Source organism: Labrus mixtus, chromosome 2 (assembly GCF_963584025.1).
Source record: "Labrus mixtus chromosome 2, fLabMix1.1, whole genome shotgun sequence".
NCBI classification, from domain to species: domain Eukaryota; kingdom Metazoa; phylum Chordata; class Actinopteri; order Labriformes; family Labridae; genus Labrus; species Labrus mixtus.
Genome location: NC_083613.1, coordinates 30,198,408 through 30,216,037, shown reverse-complemented (window position 1 = coordinate 30,216,037; position 17,630 = coordinate 30,198,408). Strand labels below are relative to the sequence as shown.

At 41.1% G+C, this 17,630-nt stretch overlaps 3 protein-coding genes across 14 annotated transcripts in view; 1 reads left to right on the top strand and 2 right to left on the bottom strand.

Moving 5' to 3' along the window:
• Positions 1-2,184, bottom strand: part of camk2d2 (calcium/calmodulin-dependent protein kinase (CaM kinase) II delta 2) — a 45,403-nt gene extending 43,219 nt beyond the window's left edge. For 10 of the 12 annotated variants that reach the window (XM_061065201.1, XM_061065204.1, XM_061065208.1 and 7 more), the window contains exon 1: positions 1,740-2,183. In XM_061065201.1, coding sequence (XP_060921184.1) covers positions 1,740-1,801 — 62 coding nt within the window. In that variant the 5' untranslated portion in view covers positions 1,802-2,183. Of the gene's footprint in view, positions 1-1,739 lie in introns of all 12 variants that reach the window. The other 2 variants (XM_061065202.1, XM_061065206.1) reach the window with 1 other exon arrangement.
• A 5,122-nt stretch (positions 2,185-7,306) lies between these two features.
• Positions 7,307-8,585, bottom strand: LOC132995535 (interleukin-8-like). The gene is made up of 4 exons (XM_061065557.1): positions 8,316-8,585; positions 7,979-8,111; positions 7,760-7,846; positions 7,307-7,639 (listed from the first exon to the last, which is right to left on the bottom strand). The coding sequence occupies exons 1-4, from the start codon at positions 8,380-8,382 to the stop codon at positions 7,627-7,629; spliced, it is 300 nt and encodes a 99-aa protein (XP_060921540.1). The 5' UTR covers positions 8,383-8,585; the 3' UTR covers positions 7,307-7,626.
• Positions 8,586-15,974: 7,389 nt separating this feature from the next.
• Positions 15,975-17,630, top strand: LOC132995542 (interleukin-8-like). Its single transcript, XM_061065570.1, has 4 exons — positions 15,975-16,154; positions 16,333-16,455; positions 16,593-16,679; positions 17,148-17,630. The coding sequence occupies exons 1-4, from the start codon at positions 16,099-16,101 to the stop codon at positions 17,158-17,160; spliced, it is 279 nt and encodes a 92-aa protein (XP_060921553.1). The 5' UTR covers positions 15,975-16,098; the 3' UTR covers positions 17,161-17,630.

Below are 17,630 nucleotides of genomic sequence, written 5' to 3'. Positions count from 1 at the left end.
TATGACATGACCAGCTTGGACCATCGTGTTTTATGTTTAAAGAGAAACTTTAGAGGTAACTAAAGAACACAAATTACTCATTAAATATTTGTAGACAATTTTCAGTTTTAATATTTAATATATTTTTTGCATTTGTCTCACCATAGTGGTCGTTTCGCATCTCCGAGTACCAATGCCGTCCACAATTCACCGTTTTGCAAACCTCCTCGCTATGTTTTCTAATTTTCAATGACTCGTTTCTTTTTATTTCACTGAGAATGACTTTGAAATCTATTTAATTTTGATATAGCAATCTGGTAGCTGAATGATGAAACTGCATTTATTCAACAATAATGTGACACTGAAAGAGACAGATCCAGGTTTGAGGTCCCCAATGATGGATCAAACGAAATAAACAAGTTTAAAAGTTTCTCCTTTTCGATTGTTGATGTCAGAAATGTAAAAAATGTATAAAGAATTCTAAATATACTTGACTGTTTGATGTAGTTATTGGGATACAATGTGGCATGCACATTATAATCATATTTGATCTGTAATCATCTGGATAAAGCAGCAGAAAAGTGTACTTCTTGACAAGTGAAACAATAACACTATCCTGTTATTATGTCACAAACACTGAATCATTTCCTTATTCCACAGTATTCACTGGTCTGCTGTAAAGCTGTCAGGAGTGAGATGCTGCTGCACACAGTAAAGAGATCAGGTGAGTTAAAAGGTACTAAAAAAGCAATATGGCTGCATTATTAATGGCATGTGGTGTAAGAAGAACACGGCCTAGGATCATAACTGAGGCTGTACAGATTTCTTCTTCCTCACTGGAAACTCGGGCCTCTGTGAGGAGGGTGATAGGAGATCAATACCCCAAGTTGAAATTCAAAGTGGGAGACACAGGGTAACATTTGATCTCTCTCTCTCTCTTTCTGCTTCAGCTAAAAGTCATCCCAGACTGCAGGCGATCCGGGAGCTTGCACAGTGGCCACAGGGTGCTGGGCAGGCGGCAGGTTAGGCAGCCACACATTAGCACAATGGGTACAAATGCGCGTTCGTGAGCGCGCGCGTGCACAGGCATGTACCTGGATCACCCCGTCTCTCCCTCTCCCAGGGGTGAGGAATTCCCTAGCTGTGTCCGATAATTGACCGCAGCTCGGTGCTTGGGCTGGGGAATGTGTCATCGCCCAACTACATGGTCTGCTGTCGCATTACCAAGTGTGTATTTCTGTAACGCGGGGGGGGGGGGGGAAGGGGGAGGATGATAATTCGGGGAGAAGGGGGGGAGTGAGAGCTAGAGAGGGAGGGGTGGTGGGTTTCCAAATCTCACCATTTCACACACCCCGATTGCCTTTCACCCCATTTCATTTTACAACATGGGAGCTCTTCGCCCTCCTGTGGCACCCAAAGGTCGAAATGCAACATTAGGGCGGCTGCACGGGATGGAGGCAAAATGACGACAAAACGTAAGCAGGGCGTTCAGATGTGGGATTAAAACAAACAGGATGCCACACTGCACAGGCCTGCATGATACATGAAAGCGTATTTACCCCCCCTCCCTGCATCATAGGCTTCATGGCACACTCACACATACAAAAACACACAAACGCACAGAGCCCGGAATCCGCGTCCTTTAAACCAGGCGGTCCATTACGTAACAGGGCTGACATTTCATACAGAGATGATGAGGATGCCGGATGATTTAAAAAAAAAAAAAAAAAAAAAAGAAAAGAAAAACATGTCCCCCTTACTTTCCCAGCTCCTCGAACAGCTGATATTCGTCGGTAAATCTCGTGCAGATCGTTAACGCCATCCTGAAGGAGGTGCCAAGGGGGTGTGCGGAGACGCAGATGAAGGGTGCACTCACAAACAGTATCAACCGCACAGAGTCGTCAACGCCGCCCGGTTTTGTCCTGGACCTGCAAACCAAACGGGAGGATTCATGCACAGCTGAAGCGCATCGGCGGGGATGATATCTGCGGCAAAAATGCAAACTGCCTTGCGAAAGCGCCTCAGTCTGGACAAGGGGGGGGGGAGCTTCCGGTGTTGCCGTTTGCTGTCTCTCTGTTTTTTTTTTTTTTCCTCACACGAAGCGGCTTGTCACAGCTCGTGGACGCATCATTTTGTGTGCATTCCGGTTGCTGTGGTGCTTGTCCGTCCGGTCCTGTGTGTGTCGTCTCTCTGCGCGCATCAGACGCCGCACTACCGCACCTACCCCTGGCTGTGCGCTAAGCCCCGCCCCTTTGGCCGCATCCTCACACGCGCCAGCTACAAACACAAGTTTATTTGTAAAATAATTTAATAATAATAATGTTCACGTAGCCTTAGCTGAAAGCTTGTGGAAAATAAAAGAATCAAACTGTTGACTTAATGAAATGTAAACCTGGCACTTAGAGGCGAAAAACATCATTCATTTAATTATTGCTCATTGAAGACTGAAGCACATCACAATGACCCAAAATGTTTCCTCAAAATGTAGTTATTGTTAGTATGAAGATAATGCATTGATAGTTGTAAGAAACAATAAGCTAGCTGATGACACCAGTGGAACTCACATTACCATGGCTGTTATAGTGGGGGGGAAAGTGGAACCCACAGCCCGGGGCCCCAATGAAGATAGGGGCTCTGGGATTCAAATAAATAAACCTTTTAATTTTATTGTTTCTCTCTAAGCCATTACTGACAGTAAAATTGATTGATGGAATAGATGACTATGGTTCTTAACTCTTCCTGTAATAAAGACCACTATTTGTTTCCTTTCACTTCCTCTCTTTTCCTACCGCACCTCCTTTAGTACACTTCCTGGTTTCTCACTTTCTCCCTTCCCCCTTGATTGGTTGTTGTTTTTACTTGGTCACTAATTAATTAGATTGAATTCACCTGCCTACTCCTGATTTCAGACTGCACTCCCTTGCACTCATGTTTTCATCCTCACATGGGGCGACAGTTCAGCGATGGTAAGGTGGCGTTTACTCCTATTTTAGTTACTACCTAGTCCATTTTAGTGTGTCCTAAGTACTTTATCTATCTTTATTTCCTTCAGAAAGTAATCTAATTTGACTTGTTTATTATATTTATATTGTCAGCATGGATGTTCAATCCCATGTGTGTCTTCTGTTACCCTCATGATTTACCTAATTTGATGAAATAAACGCTGTTACCTAAACTCAAGTCTTGTTGGATTCCTGCATCCTGACCCGATGCCCCCATGGTGATACCCCAACTTTGAGCCCTACTTAACACTTACAATCAATCGTAAAAACCTTACGGATGCTAGAAAATCATTCAACTGCCAACAACATGCACGTTTTACTTATTTGGAGTCATTGTTATTGTTTACTTTATACAATGCAAATGGTTTTTTAAGTCCGTAACACAAAGTCACGGCTATTTAATCAAGGAAGTGATCAATCATTGTTTGTGTAGCGCCAATTCATAACGAGCAGGCCGTGCATGAATGAGGGAGGCGGTGGTTGTGGGGACGACACAGTCCGAAGGTGGTGGCTGGGCGTCAGGGAGTAGTAGTCACGACACCAGAATTAAAAATGTCAATATGATACTAGTAAAAATCTAATTATATCGATACATATTTTAAAAAACACAACTTGAATCTTATAAAGGGTAAAGTCCTAGACACTTGGGCAATTCATTTCTTGTTTTCAATTATCAGAGATTGCAAGTGAACTCCTGCACACTGTCTACATATACATTGGCAACATGTTAGGTATGGAAATGTTGCCAAATATTTTTTGCAATTTCGACAGTGTGCAGGAGTTTGTTTACAACTTGTGATGGCCTCTTTTTTTGTCTTATACAAACCTTTGTTAGAAATCAGATTTTTTTTTTTAACGCTTTAGTTTGAATCAGAAAAATAAATGATTGCATCCTTTTAAAATAAATTGTATCAGAAACATTCTGATCAGCTTTTAATTGGTTATTTTATATTTGTGTGGTAATGGGAATATCAAAGTGTTGGCTGAGGCTTCAGAGGGGCCCGATTTGGTATATTTAAATGGGGCCCAGAAACTCTGGTAAATACCCCTGATAACTTATTACCATCAATGAGGAGGCTTACTACAGAGCTGAGAGAGAGCCGGGTCTTTAGCTTTTTCTTTAGGCCCTGACTCACCAAGGAGACCGACGTCGCCCTCGTTTCTGTGGTGTGTCCGGCTCCGGCGCTACCCGTCGGCCCCCATATGCCTTTTTTTTGGCCGATTCCACATGTTGAGTCCTCGTCTGCGGTCGGTCAGAGGAATCTCTCTGATTGGCTGTTCAGAAGTTTCATTTATCTCCAGCTCTCGGCACAGGTTTCAGGAAAGCTCCTTAAGCACGCCGCTGTAGTATCCATGCTTTCACCCATTAGTGCGGTTTCTCCTTATTTGTCTCCTCCGCCTCTTTTTTTTCTTTTTCCACTAAAAGACCAAGGACTGACAACAACGCCAGCGCCATTTTCAACTTTTCATCAAACATATCTCGATTAGTAGGCTACCTATAATACGAGTGGCGCGCGACAGGGATGTGAAAATGGTCTACTCGTATCATAACAATGGACTACCGCCGCCTGCTGGCATGGAGAGTTATTTCCTCTCACGCACGCGCAGAACGTTAGTGGTGGATGGTCGTCGGCTGTAGTCTTTGCGGTGTGTTCTAGTGCAACTTTTTGGCCAAGACAAAGCCGACATGAGGCAAGTCGCCACTGGTTCTTTGCCGTCTGCTTGGTGTGTCAGGGCCTTTAAAGGTGCAGAGGGACTCTGCAGATCAAATGGAGTTTGGTAGTTTGTTCCACCACCGGGGGGCAACAGAGGAGAAGAGTCTAACTAGAGACTTAGGACCCTGAGCGAGTTTAGGGTAAGGAGGTGCTGGGTTTGGTTTTGGGAGAGGAGCTGCTTGTCAACAGGCAAGGCAGGCAACTGCTTGGGGCCCCAGACCAGTAGGAGGGCCCCTGAGGGGTGACAAACTTTTAACCACAGCAGTGGCCCTAAATGTGCACATTTTCCAATGACAGTAGAAAACCTCCCTAAGGGGGCCCAATCTGGCATCACTCACTGTCCATGCATTGGTGAGAAAACCAAAGTTTGTAAATGAAAGTCAGTAGAGGTCATTGAAGAGGAATTCTCCGTCTACAGGAGAGAAAAAAGAAAGAGGAAAAAAAAGAGTGTGCATTGGGCCACTGGGGCAGACATGATGGTTTGAGGACCCTTCAGTTGGTTTTTGCCTGGGGCCCCAATGGACTCTTGAATCACCACTGGTTTCTGGACATTGTGGATAACAACCAACTCCTTGGAATCTAAATCTCTCAGGAAGTTGAATGATCCCTAAACTGCTGGCAAAAACACTCTCTTTCTCAGGAACTCAAACAAGTCAGACGATCTTCCCAGCTGCTGTCTGATTTGTACTGAATCATGATGCAGAGCATTGTCACAGTCATAGTCTGCCAGTTCCATGGTAGTGATAAAAGGACTTGGCCCAGGTTATAAAAACTGCAGAGAATTGTGGGAACTGTGTTCATACTACAGTGTTCACCCTACCATTTATATTAGGGGGGGCGGCCCACGCCCTTTGCCTCGTGTTAGTCTGATTTTATACTGACGGACCACGTGATATTTGTGAAACACTTAACACTTTTTTCCGGTTTATTGGTGAAATTAAAAGATAAAGCTGTTTAAACATTGCCTGAGGAAAGTCACCTGCACAATCTTCACTATTGAAGTTTATGTTTGCATCTGATAACAAACTCAGGGTTTGGCTTTTTGGCCTCACAGTGTGCTCATTAGTCCAGCAGAGTCATGCAGTGTGGGTGGTCTCGAGTGCGAGGACGTTGAGCACAGAAGATCCAGGAAACACTTCAAACACTCAAGTACTAAAAGATTTTCCAGGACCCCGTATGAATAGTTTAAGATTCTATAAGTTCTGGATGTTACATCATATACTGTATGTAAGAATTTAACTTCTTCAATTCTTAACATTTCGATACAAGTTATTTAAAGGGATACTTCACCCATTTGCATTAAGCTTTGTATCATTATAAACCTGCTCTGTGGAGAAATTGAATTATATAGCAATGAGCAGTTGAGGCTGATGCGGTGCTGTGCATTCTGGGAGTTGTTGTCTTTCATCCACATGAGCCAATAACACACTTTCCAGCCTTTTCTCGGTCAAGAAGGCATCATTTTGCTTGGTGTGATGGTTTGGTAACCTGCCCCTTAAAAACAAGAACTGTCTGAATCAAATTTTGAAATGGTCCAGCACGCTGATCGGAGAGTCACGGCTAAACCCAGAATCCCCCGTACATTTAAAAACAGGTACAGAGGACATCCGGCTCCATTTTAAAAGACGACTCCCACCCTTTAAAAACTGAATCTGAGCTTCTCCCTTCAGGACGTCGGTACCACCCTGCAAAACAAAGAGATACCATTACAGCATTGTCCCAGCAGCCATCAGTGAGATGAACAAGATATAATGCAGAAGCCATCTCCTTTTGGAGCATTTTTAGTTGATTTGTTGATCTCTGCACTTTTTATCTTGTCTTTACTTTATCTTGTTTTTACTGATGGCTCATTTCTACCTTGCTTTTACTCACCATGTTTTATTGATCGGTGGTGAAATCTTATTCTTATCTTGCTTTCACTGTACTTGACTGGGGGTAAAGTCTCATTTTTATCTTATTTTTATTTGTCTTATTCTAACGATGCGTTACTTTGTCTTGTTTTTTACTCACAGGCTTTTCTCTTTACTATTTAGCACTGTTGTCACTTCATCATGTTTTGTCCTGTGTTGTCGTTTCGTGTGTCACATTTCTACGACATATTTGACCTAATTTCAATACAGATTCATGTTTCAACCGGTGAAGTATCCCTTTAAGTTAAGCCTTCAACAACAGGTTTCTTTCACTTCTTCATGCTTGCAAGATTTTCACCTTCCATTCCTCCCATCGTCCTTCCATTCATTTTCTTCCTCTTAATGTCAGGTCGCTGTGGTATTGTTATCTTATATGTTAGGATGAAAGCTGTATATTGAATGTTCTTTATGTTATTGAGTGTTATTTGGTTTTAAGTTGTAAGATGACACTGTCACACTGTAATGGTTGTTGTGGACCCTAGGAAGAATAGCTGCAGCAATCCTGGTCTAATAAATTAATTTAAATTAAGCGCAGTAAGTCAACCCAGACTTTCTTCTCCCCAGCAACATTTCCCAGCGTCTCCTTTGGGGATTCCAAGGCATTCCCAGGCCAGGCGGGATATACAAATCCTCCAGCGAAACTATTGGTCTACCTTAGACTCCTCCGCATTTTAGATCAAAGAAACAGAGGAAGCCCAGCTTTGATTTAACTTATTTATTCACATCAAGTTGAAAGCAAACAGCTGAACAAGTGAATCCAATACACCAGCATATCATAAATATATCAATAAATATTAATTCACACACATTAAAGACAAGAGAGCAGTAGCTCACCAGTGACATTCAAACAAACACGTGCTTCTTCATAAATAATTCTAATTTTTCAACAGTCAATCGGGACGTTAAGCAGCCTTTCGGTATAAAATAAGATGTTGAAATCCTCCTCTCCAATAAATAAAATAAATACTTTTTGGTATGTTTTCGTTTGTTCAGGAACTAGTAAAGAGTCAGGAACAGTGCTCAGCGTTTTCGGCTGCAGAGAAAAGAGAAACAGAAAAAGAATAATTAGTCGATGAACAGTTTTGGTGAAAATATCCAGATCATTTGATTAAATATCCCGTAAACTATCGTATGCTGTATGACTTTGACATACCTGGACATGATTCTGTTAATCACTCTCTTCACCCAGACAGCTTCAGGGTCCAGGCAAACCTCCTGGCCTGTCTTTTTCAGAGTGGCACTGCAAACACCAAAGAAAAACAAGACTCAGTTAGCACAAGCATTCAGTTAGCAAAAAAAAAAAAAAAAAAAGTTGACAAGAGACGACATCGCAATCTGGATGGGATGCAGACTTTGGAAATAAGGGTCTTACATGATCTCTGTCTCCTCGCAGTGGGAGTTGGCAGGAATCAGCTCCACCTTCTCAATGTGGCGGCCGATGGGTTTGCTCTCGGTCTGGATGCAGCGGCAGTGCAGCTCCATTCCAAGGCTTCTCAGACTCATTCCTGATTGGGACGACAGGAGACACATGTGGTTACGAAGTGCAACAGTGTGTACATATAACTCTTAAAGCATTGAGGAAACAAAGACTCGAGAATGTGCACAGCAGTGAGAGTCCAAATGCAAAAAGTAAAAAACTTGATAAACAGCACGGGTAAAAAAAAACAAAAAACGTTTAGATTCAACTCTAGAAAAATCAAAAACCTTACCTTCACTGACGGTCAAAAGGGCCAGGAGCACCACAATAGAGGTGAAGATGACTTTGTTGCTCATCATTTTTGCCTTTTACAACGTCTGCAGCACTTCAAACTGAAGGATAATAAAGCTCTCTGATGAAGCCTGTTGTAAAGTAGAGTAGAAGTTTCTTTTTTTTTCTGCTTTCTTTTCCTTTTTGGCTCACTTCACTCTTTCCTCAGCGTTTCCTCTCCTTGCTTCAGCTGCCTTCTCGCTCTGCTGTTTGAATCTAGCGCTAGAAGGGGAAGAGTCTCTCCTTTATAGCCCGCTCCTGGAAGTGACTCATTCCCTTTGCTGAGGCATGTTGCGCAAACTTGGAGTATTATCGGGAATTTACACGGTGTTGATTTTCTTTGACTGACAGACACGGAAGCTCACAGGTCTGTCACGTGTGTCGCTTATGGACTTATCATTTGGAAAATCACAGTGACTAAAAAAAATTTGTAACAGCAACTTGTTAATGATGGAGGAATGCTTCAGAGTAAGGCTTTCTAATGTACCATATAACACAAACCATTACTCAGAGAAGTTCACAGGCTCTTGAGGAATAGGTATCCAATAAAATAAACGATTGAGCGGCCGATAAATGTGATACACGTGTTTAGTCATTTAAAATGTCCTCTTCCGGAAGCTGTGTCAAGAGTTCATTCATGAACTTTGTATTTGGACAGGTGGACAGCAATTGGGCAGCTACTAAAAAAACATAAAAGATAAACACTTCCCTGCATGCCAAATTGTCTTGTTTATTGCTGGTAATGGAAAGTATGCAGCCAGCTGAAGTTTATGAAAGTGACCTCTGATGTCCAGTCAGTCTGTCTCATTCCCTCTGTCGGGCTCATTACATTTAAAGAGACACACACACCAAAACGGAGCGTTCTGAGAGAGCTGGTTTATACAGGGTCACAAACCTCCTCTGGTGCTTGATTCATGTTATATTTTCACCAAAGCACAGCACAGATGTTTCATTTAGACCACAGGGGGACTGTTTGAAAAGCTGGAAAAGGTTTAGAATATGTCCTCTTTAAATTGTTTTAACAAAAATATTTGAAGTATTTTGCCTGAAATATTTGAATATTTGACCACACCTGCCATCAGAATTCTCAATCAGCCTATTGGTGTTGATGTCTATATATATATATATATATATATAAATGGTGTGACCCCCATTTGTTCCAAACGTATCACCTAAGAAGACCTCTGGTCGAAACGTTGTGATCTATAAAAACCTTTTGAGGCATTTGAGCAAGTGTGCGGGCCTCTTTTCTTCCCGCGTCAGCTGATTTTGCACTGCCCTGCACCTACGTGGTGTGCGTTTAACTACCTCCTTTTTCTAAGTAATTTACAAATGCAGTTTAAAATAACATACAGTTATAATGAAACCTTTAACATGAGCAAAGGGAGACCTTGTTTTTATTAAATATTCTGGCTTGTGTCTTGTGTGCCCTTAAATGCACAAACCTTATCAAAGCTCTCACTGATAAGAATTTCTTCCGTATAAAAAGATGTAAATTGTGTGCTAGTTTAGCTCAGGCTGTAGAGCAGACACCCGACTTCAACCTGTGACCATTTGGTTCATGTCATCCCCCTCTCCTTTCCCCACATTTCCTGGTTAAAAAACTAGTTTCATAACTCAGGCCATCAAGCTACTGCACTCGAATGAAGACCCTGATGACTGATGGTGGGTTTTATTTTGGTTTTAATGATGGTTTTATGGTTGTTTTTATAATTTGTGTGTTTCGTGTTGTGAAAATGAAGTTGGAGTTGTCTCTCTTCAGCGATCCTATTCAATCATAAATACCAAAATTATTCTTGATATAAAGTTCACTTAGAAACTCAGAAACAGATTTTTCTTTATTTTATAATCCTATTCATGCATCATAGATGCTGCAAGGCGATTAGACACTCAGTCATGGCTCAGTGGCTCGTGTTTGACATTCCTTGGGAAACGGCAGGAAGTGTGCCAAAAACTTGTGAGACCTAATCCTGACGCAACCTCAACAAGCTCCAACACATCTGTCTTTCTGCAGTCATCGCGTCACATAAGCCTGTCTCACGAAGGAGAAGGAAGTATGGAGAAACTTTTGAGAAGGGGGACTAAACTTGCGGTTTTGCTCCATTCTGATGTTGCTCTACTTAAAAAAAAAAAAAAAAAGTGCTGATTGACAGCTTTTGAACATGACACCTTTTAATATGTGTGTTAAGAGTCTAAGTTTGTTAATTTCTGTATTAAAAAGGAAATTTTCTCAAATCTCAGATGGAAAGTGGAAGTTAAGACCAAATCAAAAGTAGAACTATGCATGTCCATGTGTGGTCACCTCTACTTTAAATGTACTGCACTAGAAACCAGAAGTGGAAATGTTGTGATACAGACAGTGAGGCGCCGCACTGGAAAATTTCTGAACTTCATGTCACTGTTGTGGTCAATATTACTTTTGGTTGAGATAAGTGAAAATGGCATGACTGGCATCATGTGGCCAGCATAACAACAGATACAAATGACCTTTTTTAAAAATAATTTTTTATCTGAATCAAATTAGAATTCCCCTTATTTTACTGTGGTGCTCTAAGGGAAGCGTTAATATCAGATGACTTTGGAACACATGATTCCTAAAATGCATCTTATTTTGCTTTCACACATGCACACAACTCCTTAAAAGGTCTGGAATTTTTCAGGTCAAGCTGCGTGTGACAATTCTAACAGCTAAATTTCAGCATTATAGCGTCAGACTCTGTCACTTCGTCCGCTATTTCCTGTTGTTCATTCTACCTCCTGAGTTACACAAGAAGTCATAAGATAGACAATTCACTTACAATGCAGGGTTAAATGTCTTGCCCAAGGACACATCGGACATGTTGCTCAGCTGGGGATTGAACCCTTGACCTTCTGTTCGAGAGGCGACAACTCTACCAACTGAGCCACAGCCGCCAATATCATAAAAAAAGCCGCCCATAGACATCAAAAGTGACACAGAATGGGGCGCTGGTGGGGCAGTGGTTAGTGCATGTCATTCCCCACTCTCTCTCTGATTTCCAACTCTATCAACTGTCCTAACTCTCCATTAAAGGCAGAAAAAAGCCCAAAAATAAATCTCTAAATAAAAAGAAAAGTGACACAGAATGACAATTTCTGTCATTGTATCACTGGTAAGTGCAATTTGACACATTCACAAACTCAACATAAGAGCAAATATGAATATACTGGACAGAATAGACTGAACATACATCCTGCAGCAGTTTCATTACGGACACAGATCGAACCAGTTGCGAGCATACTGCCTAATGGTCGTGTGCCGGAAGCAGGATATTAACATACCACTTGTGCTGATTTTTTTTTTCCTGAATATTTCCTGCTGCTTTCTCCTATCAGCAGCTCATCCTAACCTCACACAGGACATTTACTGGAGGGGGGCGGGCAGGAAAACATTCTGGGTATGATCGCCGTAATGATTGAATTTGGCTGTTTGTGTTCACACATGCAGTTTAGAGCCCGACCGATAATATCGGTATCAGAATCAAAAATCTGTTATCAGTCTGACCCTAATGCAGTTCACCCCAAACATTTGAGGACATTTCCAGGAGTTTTTTTTTGCTGCGAGTGGGAAAGCCCCATGCCTGAGACATTTTCAGGAATGCATATGTGAAAACAGAAAAGTGTTCAGAATGTTTGCATTTCCGCATATGTATCCCAAAGACAAATTATGAACACATTCCTCCAACCTCTTATTGGGCAGATTTACTTTCTAAGACACAATAGGGAGAACAAGCTTCATGGTAACAAAGAGGAAGTATGATGAAAACTAGTTTGACAGGATAGTAAATAGAGATTTGGATATTACAGAACTTCCCTTTCTTGACCTCAGCTGAAAGTTTTATCATTGCAGAATAGAAAACCGCTGAATTTAGGAAAATGTTCAAGCTCAAATAAACTCAAGTGGCCCTGCATCAGGATAAGGTTTCTTGTTTATAGGGGACAGAATGGTATGATAACATCTTTGAGGGATTTCGGTTAAAAAAAAAAAAAAAAAAAAGAGAGCAGAAGTCTGCGGGTGGGTCAGTTTACAACTTTGGTGTAGACAGTAATAACTCACACAACTCAAATTGAAATTCATCCAATGTCCATGACAAACCAGCTGGACAGACACGTGAAATGTTGAGGGGATAGATTGGAGATAGAAGTGTTTGGGTTGGACTGAAACTCCACATTCAAAACTCAGCCTTGTGTTGGTTTGTGGCAAACTATCTTTGAAGCTTGTATCAGGAGATTTTAACTGTTTATTAAAAAAAAATCTAATACTAATATTTAGACCTTTACCTGAACAGCAAAAGCAAATGAGAGCATCAGCAACAAGACTAAACATTTCTTCATAGTTCTTTAGAATGCCTGAAACTTCGTCTGCTGCAGGGTAAGGTTTCAGATGAAGTAATAAACTGCAACTTGAAGAAACGGAATTAGTTTTATAAATTCCACAGACAGATTGTTGATGAGTGAAACATTTGACTGTCTAAAGAAAGCCAGAGGAATGTCAGCACGTGCAGGGCAGGATCAGCAAAGATGTACTGTTTTGTTTAGAGGTGTTAAACTCCACACACACCAAAAGTTCATCACAAGGGCTCTAATGCAATGTTTCATGTTTAAAAATGTTAATCTTTCAAAAGAAAAAGGGATACATTTATCAGTTTCAGTGGCCCAACTCGTGCTTTAAGTGCATTCAGAAAACTAGCACCTGACTTTGAGACTGTTGCACTAAAAAAAAGTCACTTGAATAATTTGACATGCTTTTGTGCCAATTTAAAGTAGGGCAAAATTGTTGTTCTTGAAAGGACTGTATAGTTCACATTTAGTTATATTTATCTTGGCCATTTTCACCTTTTATTGGAAAGGACAGCTGAAGAGAGACAGGAAACGATGGGAGGAAAGAGTTGGGGAGGACATGCAGCAAAGGGCCGAGGTCGGATTCAAACCCACGGCCGCTGCAAACAAGGTCTACAGCCGCCAAACATAGGGCGCACAACGTAACTGTTATGCTATCTCGCGCCCGTCCTTAGGCTGTTGAAGTCTTCTTCTTTTTTTCCCCAAGTGTTGTGCCACATATTTCCTTCTTTAGCTTTTGCAAAGCCTTGCATAGTGCATAACTAATAGAAGGACATTGCTGTTATCTTGATTGACTCATGTAATGTTTACAATCACTGCCTTATCATAGAGCGTGGTTTAAAAGCTAAAATGTGTTAGCTGCACACTGAAACCAAACACACACAAAAAAAACAGCTGTGAAGACTTTGTAAACAGCAGCTGGGAAAATCTGGAATGAATCATGAACCGGTCATATCCAAGTCTTTTTTTCTTTTCCATTTAGTGGCAGCCTGGAAGGTAGCAGTACTGGTAAAAGAAAACGTGCTCTATTGTAATGACTAACAATAAGTTTCAGCTGGATTATAGTTTGACTGTTGTTGGTATTTAACATGAGGAAGTGAGAGTCAGAGGCAGCTGGTCACTCAGGATTACAAGAACTGTCAGGGACTTTTTTGGATTGACAAACAGCTTGGGGAGGGGATTGAAGAGTCACAGCTATAAACCCCTCATGTACAAAAAAAAAAACTGAGTTGGGGTTACATATGCGACGGTGGGTGTTCCTGCAGGGGCTTTACATTCCACATGTGTGTAACTGGAACAGCACTCACTGCTCTGACGTTGAGCATCATGTCAGAACAAGATCACTGTGTTGTCATTATTTTCACCTACATGAATTTTACACATTATAGGCCTTCAGTAAATGCCAGGCTTTAAATCTTTTTTTTTTTGCATGTTCAGATGCATACTTTCATTGGAACTTGTGCTTGTTGAAAGGACTATACCCCTAATTTACATTACATTACATTTCCAGCATTTAATTATGAACCACCCAGACCGCTCAGGTCGTCCAGGACAGGTCTGCTCAGAACCAAACATGGAGAAGCAGCGTTCAGTTTCTATGCTCCTCATATCTGGAACAAACTCCCAGAAAACTGCAGGTCAGCTGAAACTCTCTGCTCTTGTAAATCGAGGTTGAAGACTCACCAGTTTACAGCTGCCTTTCAATAAACAACTTTAATGAGATTTAAAACTCTGCACTGTAACTTTTACACTTATTATATAACTCTACATATTTTCATTTCTGTTATTTTAATTTTATCTTTTAAATTAATTAAATTAGGGGCTGCATGGTGGTGCAGTGGTTAGCGCTGTTGCCACACAGCGAGGAGGTTCCTGGTTCAAATCCCTGTCGGACAGGGCCTCTCTGTACAGAGCTTACATGTTCTCCCCCGTGCATGTGTGGGTTCTCTCCGGGTACTCCGTCTATCTCCCACAGTCCAGAGACATGCTCGCTAGGTTAACTGGTGACTCTAAATTGCCCGTAGGTGTGAACGTGAGTGTGGCCGGTTGTCTGTCACAGTCCAGGGAGTAACCACGCCCCTCACCCAACGACATCTGGGATTGGCTCCAGCCCCACGTGACCCCAAACAGGAAAAAGCGGTTAAGATATTTTCAGATTTAATCTGTGAGTGTGTAATGTTGATTTTTACACATGTTTGATGTCTTGATGTCTTGTGTGAAGCACTTTGAATTGCCTTGCCCTATACATGTTTGTATTGTCATTATTATGATTATTATTATTTGCACTCCAGTGACTTGTTTGAGGGAGAACAGAGGCTACTTGTCTTGATGATGTTGCAAGGTTTTTAAGGGTTTGTTAGAAATGAAGACAGCTGAATTTCAGAATGCTGAAATAAAACAAATAAGAGACAGATCTGATAAATAGTCTGTTGGCCAACTAGTCATATTTTCTTCCAGGCATCTAACCACTAACTCACCCACATTGCAACATTGTAGGAGCAATTTTCATGGGAAACTATTGCTTGAGATACAGATCTGTTTATAGATTTGACAACTTCAACTTCAGTATGGCCTTCTCAAGGAGCATTTTTTTGGGTACTTGCAGATTTGTCACTTTCTTAGGGAGCAGTTAGGGAGTCTCCCCTCCCTCAATACTCACTAAATGAAGTGCCCTAGAATCCTTTCTTATTAACTGCAAGAAATCCTCCCATTTTAGCATGAAGAAGAAATGAGGAATTTGATGTTTAATTTGATATGCCTCGTCTGGTTTCACTTATTATTATTATTATTAGTTTAATATTATACTATTACATTATATTATACTATATTAGTCGTAATATTATTGTCTGTTTTGGTTTGTTTTTTTGTCATGGTTGATTTTGGTCCTTTTGTGTCATGTCTTCTAACTGTCATACTGTTTGAAAATTTCAATAAAATTGTTATTGAAAAGAAAAGAGAAGACTCTGCTCAGTCTAAACCAGTTTTTCTGGCACAGAAATCAACAATTCCAGCAGGGACCACATTCAACATGATATGTCATGCTTGATTGCTACGCAAATCACAGAAAATTAAATGTAAAAATGATGCAACAGGAAGAAAAACGCTCTTGTTGAGGTCACTGTCACTGTTTCCCATGAATCCAGATAACCTCAGTGAAGTGGGGATTAATAGAGCCGTTTTGAATTCAGTCCAGAAATCCAGACTCCACCTCTTCTCGTAACAAATGCCAAAATAAAAACACTCATGCTTAAAAAGGGGTTTGTGAGGCAGACCTGCATCACAGTTTAAAGCTGCAGGGAGAAGAGTTCAGCTGGATAGCTGCAGTTTGCTGAACGACACTCCTCCTAAGAATTTCATTGTTTCTCTGATAAAGCCTCAGAGTAGATATGTCTGTCGTCAGTATTGTTGCCCTCCTCGTTTTCCTGGCTGTCCCTCAAGGTGAGTTTTTGTGCAAATCTTTATTTTTTCACACTTGCTATGCCTTGCAATACTTGTGGCTGGCATCCACACACTCTGCGATTCTTATCAAGTGCATGTTTGTGATATGCATTCAGCATGAGCTGTATGCTTCACCTTGTTTCTGACGTCCTTCTCTAACCTCTCACAACCTCAGCAATCAGCGCCAGTGAACAAGTGATCCCACGATGTCAGTGCATCAACAACGAGAAGAGGACCATTGGACGGCATATAGGACAGGTGCAGGTGATCCAGCCCAACTCCCACTGCCCATACATGGAGATCATGTAAGCCCTTGGACCAAAGACATATATAGTTTCTCTGCTAATTGGACATAAAGGCCTGAAAATGTGTCTTAGTTGATCACCAGACCTTGCACAACACTGCTGTATATGAACTCTTTTGCCTTTCTTTGATTCTTCAGTGCCACCTTAAAAACGGATGGGATAACGATTTGTCTGGACCCTAACCTTCCCTGGGTTAAAAGAACTCTTGAGAGTCTACGGGCGCAGTAAGTGTATCCTCACTATATTTTAAAGATTGTTAGCAAAGGAAGAGAAAGCACACTTTATTGTTATATAACAGTTGAAGTATTAAAAGTGATTCAGGAGATGAACAATAAAAGATAAGAATGTTTTCAAGAGCAGGAAGCTGGATGACTGTTTGTAAGTCACTGGCTATATGACCCGGGGTGGTGGGGGTATATGGGGTGGGGTGGGGGGTGGGGGGGGGGGCATATGAGTGTTAGAAAACCATGGTAAAGGTGTATTTTTGCATAATATGTGACCGTTAAGGGAACATTAATTCAAGCCATTGTGTCGAATTTAATTGGTGTAATAAATATTTATAGTCATGCTGCAATTTCACATTTCTTTTATTCTTCTTTATAATCATCTGCTATGATTTCCATATTTAGGCTGTGTTTAACTAAAGGGAGATCGGCTACCTTAAAACATGTTTTTTTTTTTGTTTTCTGTAGGCAGAGGCTTTGAAATGCAAACCACTTCTTTGACTGACAGAGTGAGAAAGAACTTTCGAGACCCCATTTCATCCCCACTGAGGTTCAAAGTGGAAACACAGAGTGCACTTACGGAGCACAAAGAGCTCTTTTTCGCTTGATGAGAATCGCTTGGCAGCTGGTGTGAGAGTCAAGAGGTGTGTGCTCAGATTATCTACACAACTTTTCAATGACCTGAGAGGCTGCTAGAATGGATGGCAGGTTAATACAAACCTACAGTCTGAACAATATGTTACATATAACATGTTACTGTCGACGTTATTTTCTGTAAGCATTTACCGTACATGCAGCAAAATTAATGTTTAAAGATTTCTGACAAAAAGTGTATTAAATGTCCCAAATAATACTCAAATCCATGTGTCCGACTACAGGTTATTGATACTAACAGTCACTGTTTCTGAGTCCTTGTCTTAAGAGATGTTCATAAAACAACTTGAATCTCTC

What these genes read in the sequence shown, in the direction of transcription:
- LOC132995542 (XM_061065570.1), top strand. Translation starts at nt 16,099, where the DNA reads ATGTCTGTCGTCAGTATTGTTGCCCTCCTCGTTTTCCTGGCTGTCCCT. An exon ending in CTGGCTGTCCCTCAAGGTGA is followed by an intron (nt 16,155 to 16,332) that starts GTTTTTGTGCAA and finishes CTCAGCAATCAG; the next exon opens with CGCCAGTGAACAAGTGATCC. An exon ending in TGCCCATACATGGAGATCAT is followed by an intron (nt 16,456 to 16,592) that starts GTAAGCCCTTGG and finishes TTGATTCTTCAG; the next exon opens with TGCCACCTTAAAAACGGATG.
- LOC132995535 (XM_061065557.1), bottom strand. Translation starts at nt 8,382, where the DNA reads ATGATGAGCAACAAAGTCATCTTCACCTCTATTGTGGTGCTCCTGGCC. An exon ending in CCTTTTGACCGTCAGTGAAG is followed by an intron (nt 8,112 to 8,315) that starts GTAAGGTTTTTG and finishes CGTCCCAATCAG; the next exon opens with GAATGAGTCTGAGAAGCCTT. An exon ending in TGCGAGGAGACAGAGATCAT is followed by an intron (nt 7,847 to 7,978) that starts GTAAGACCCTTA and finishes TGGTGTTTGCAG; the next exon opens with TGCCACTCTGAAAAAGACAG.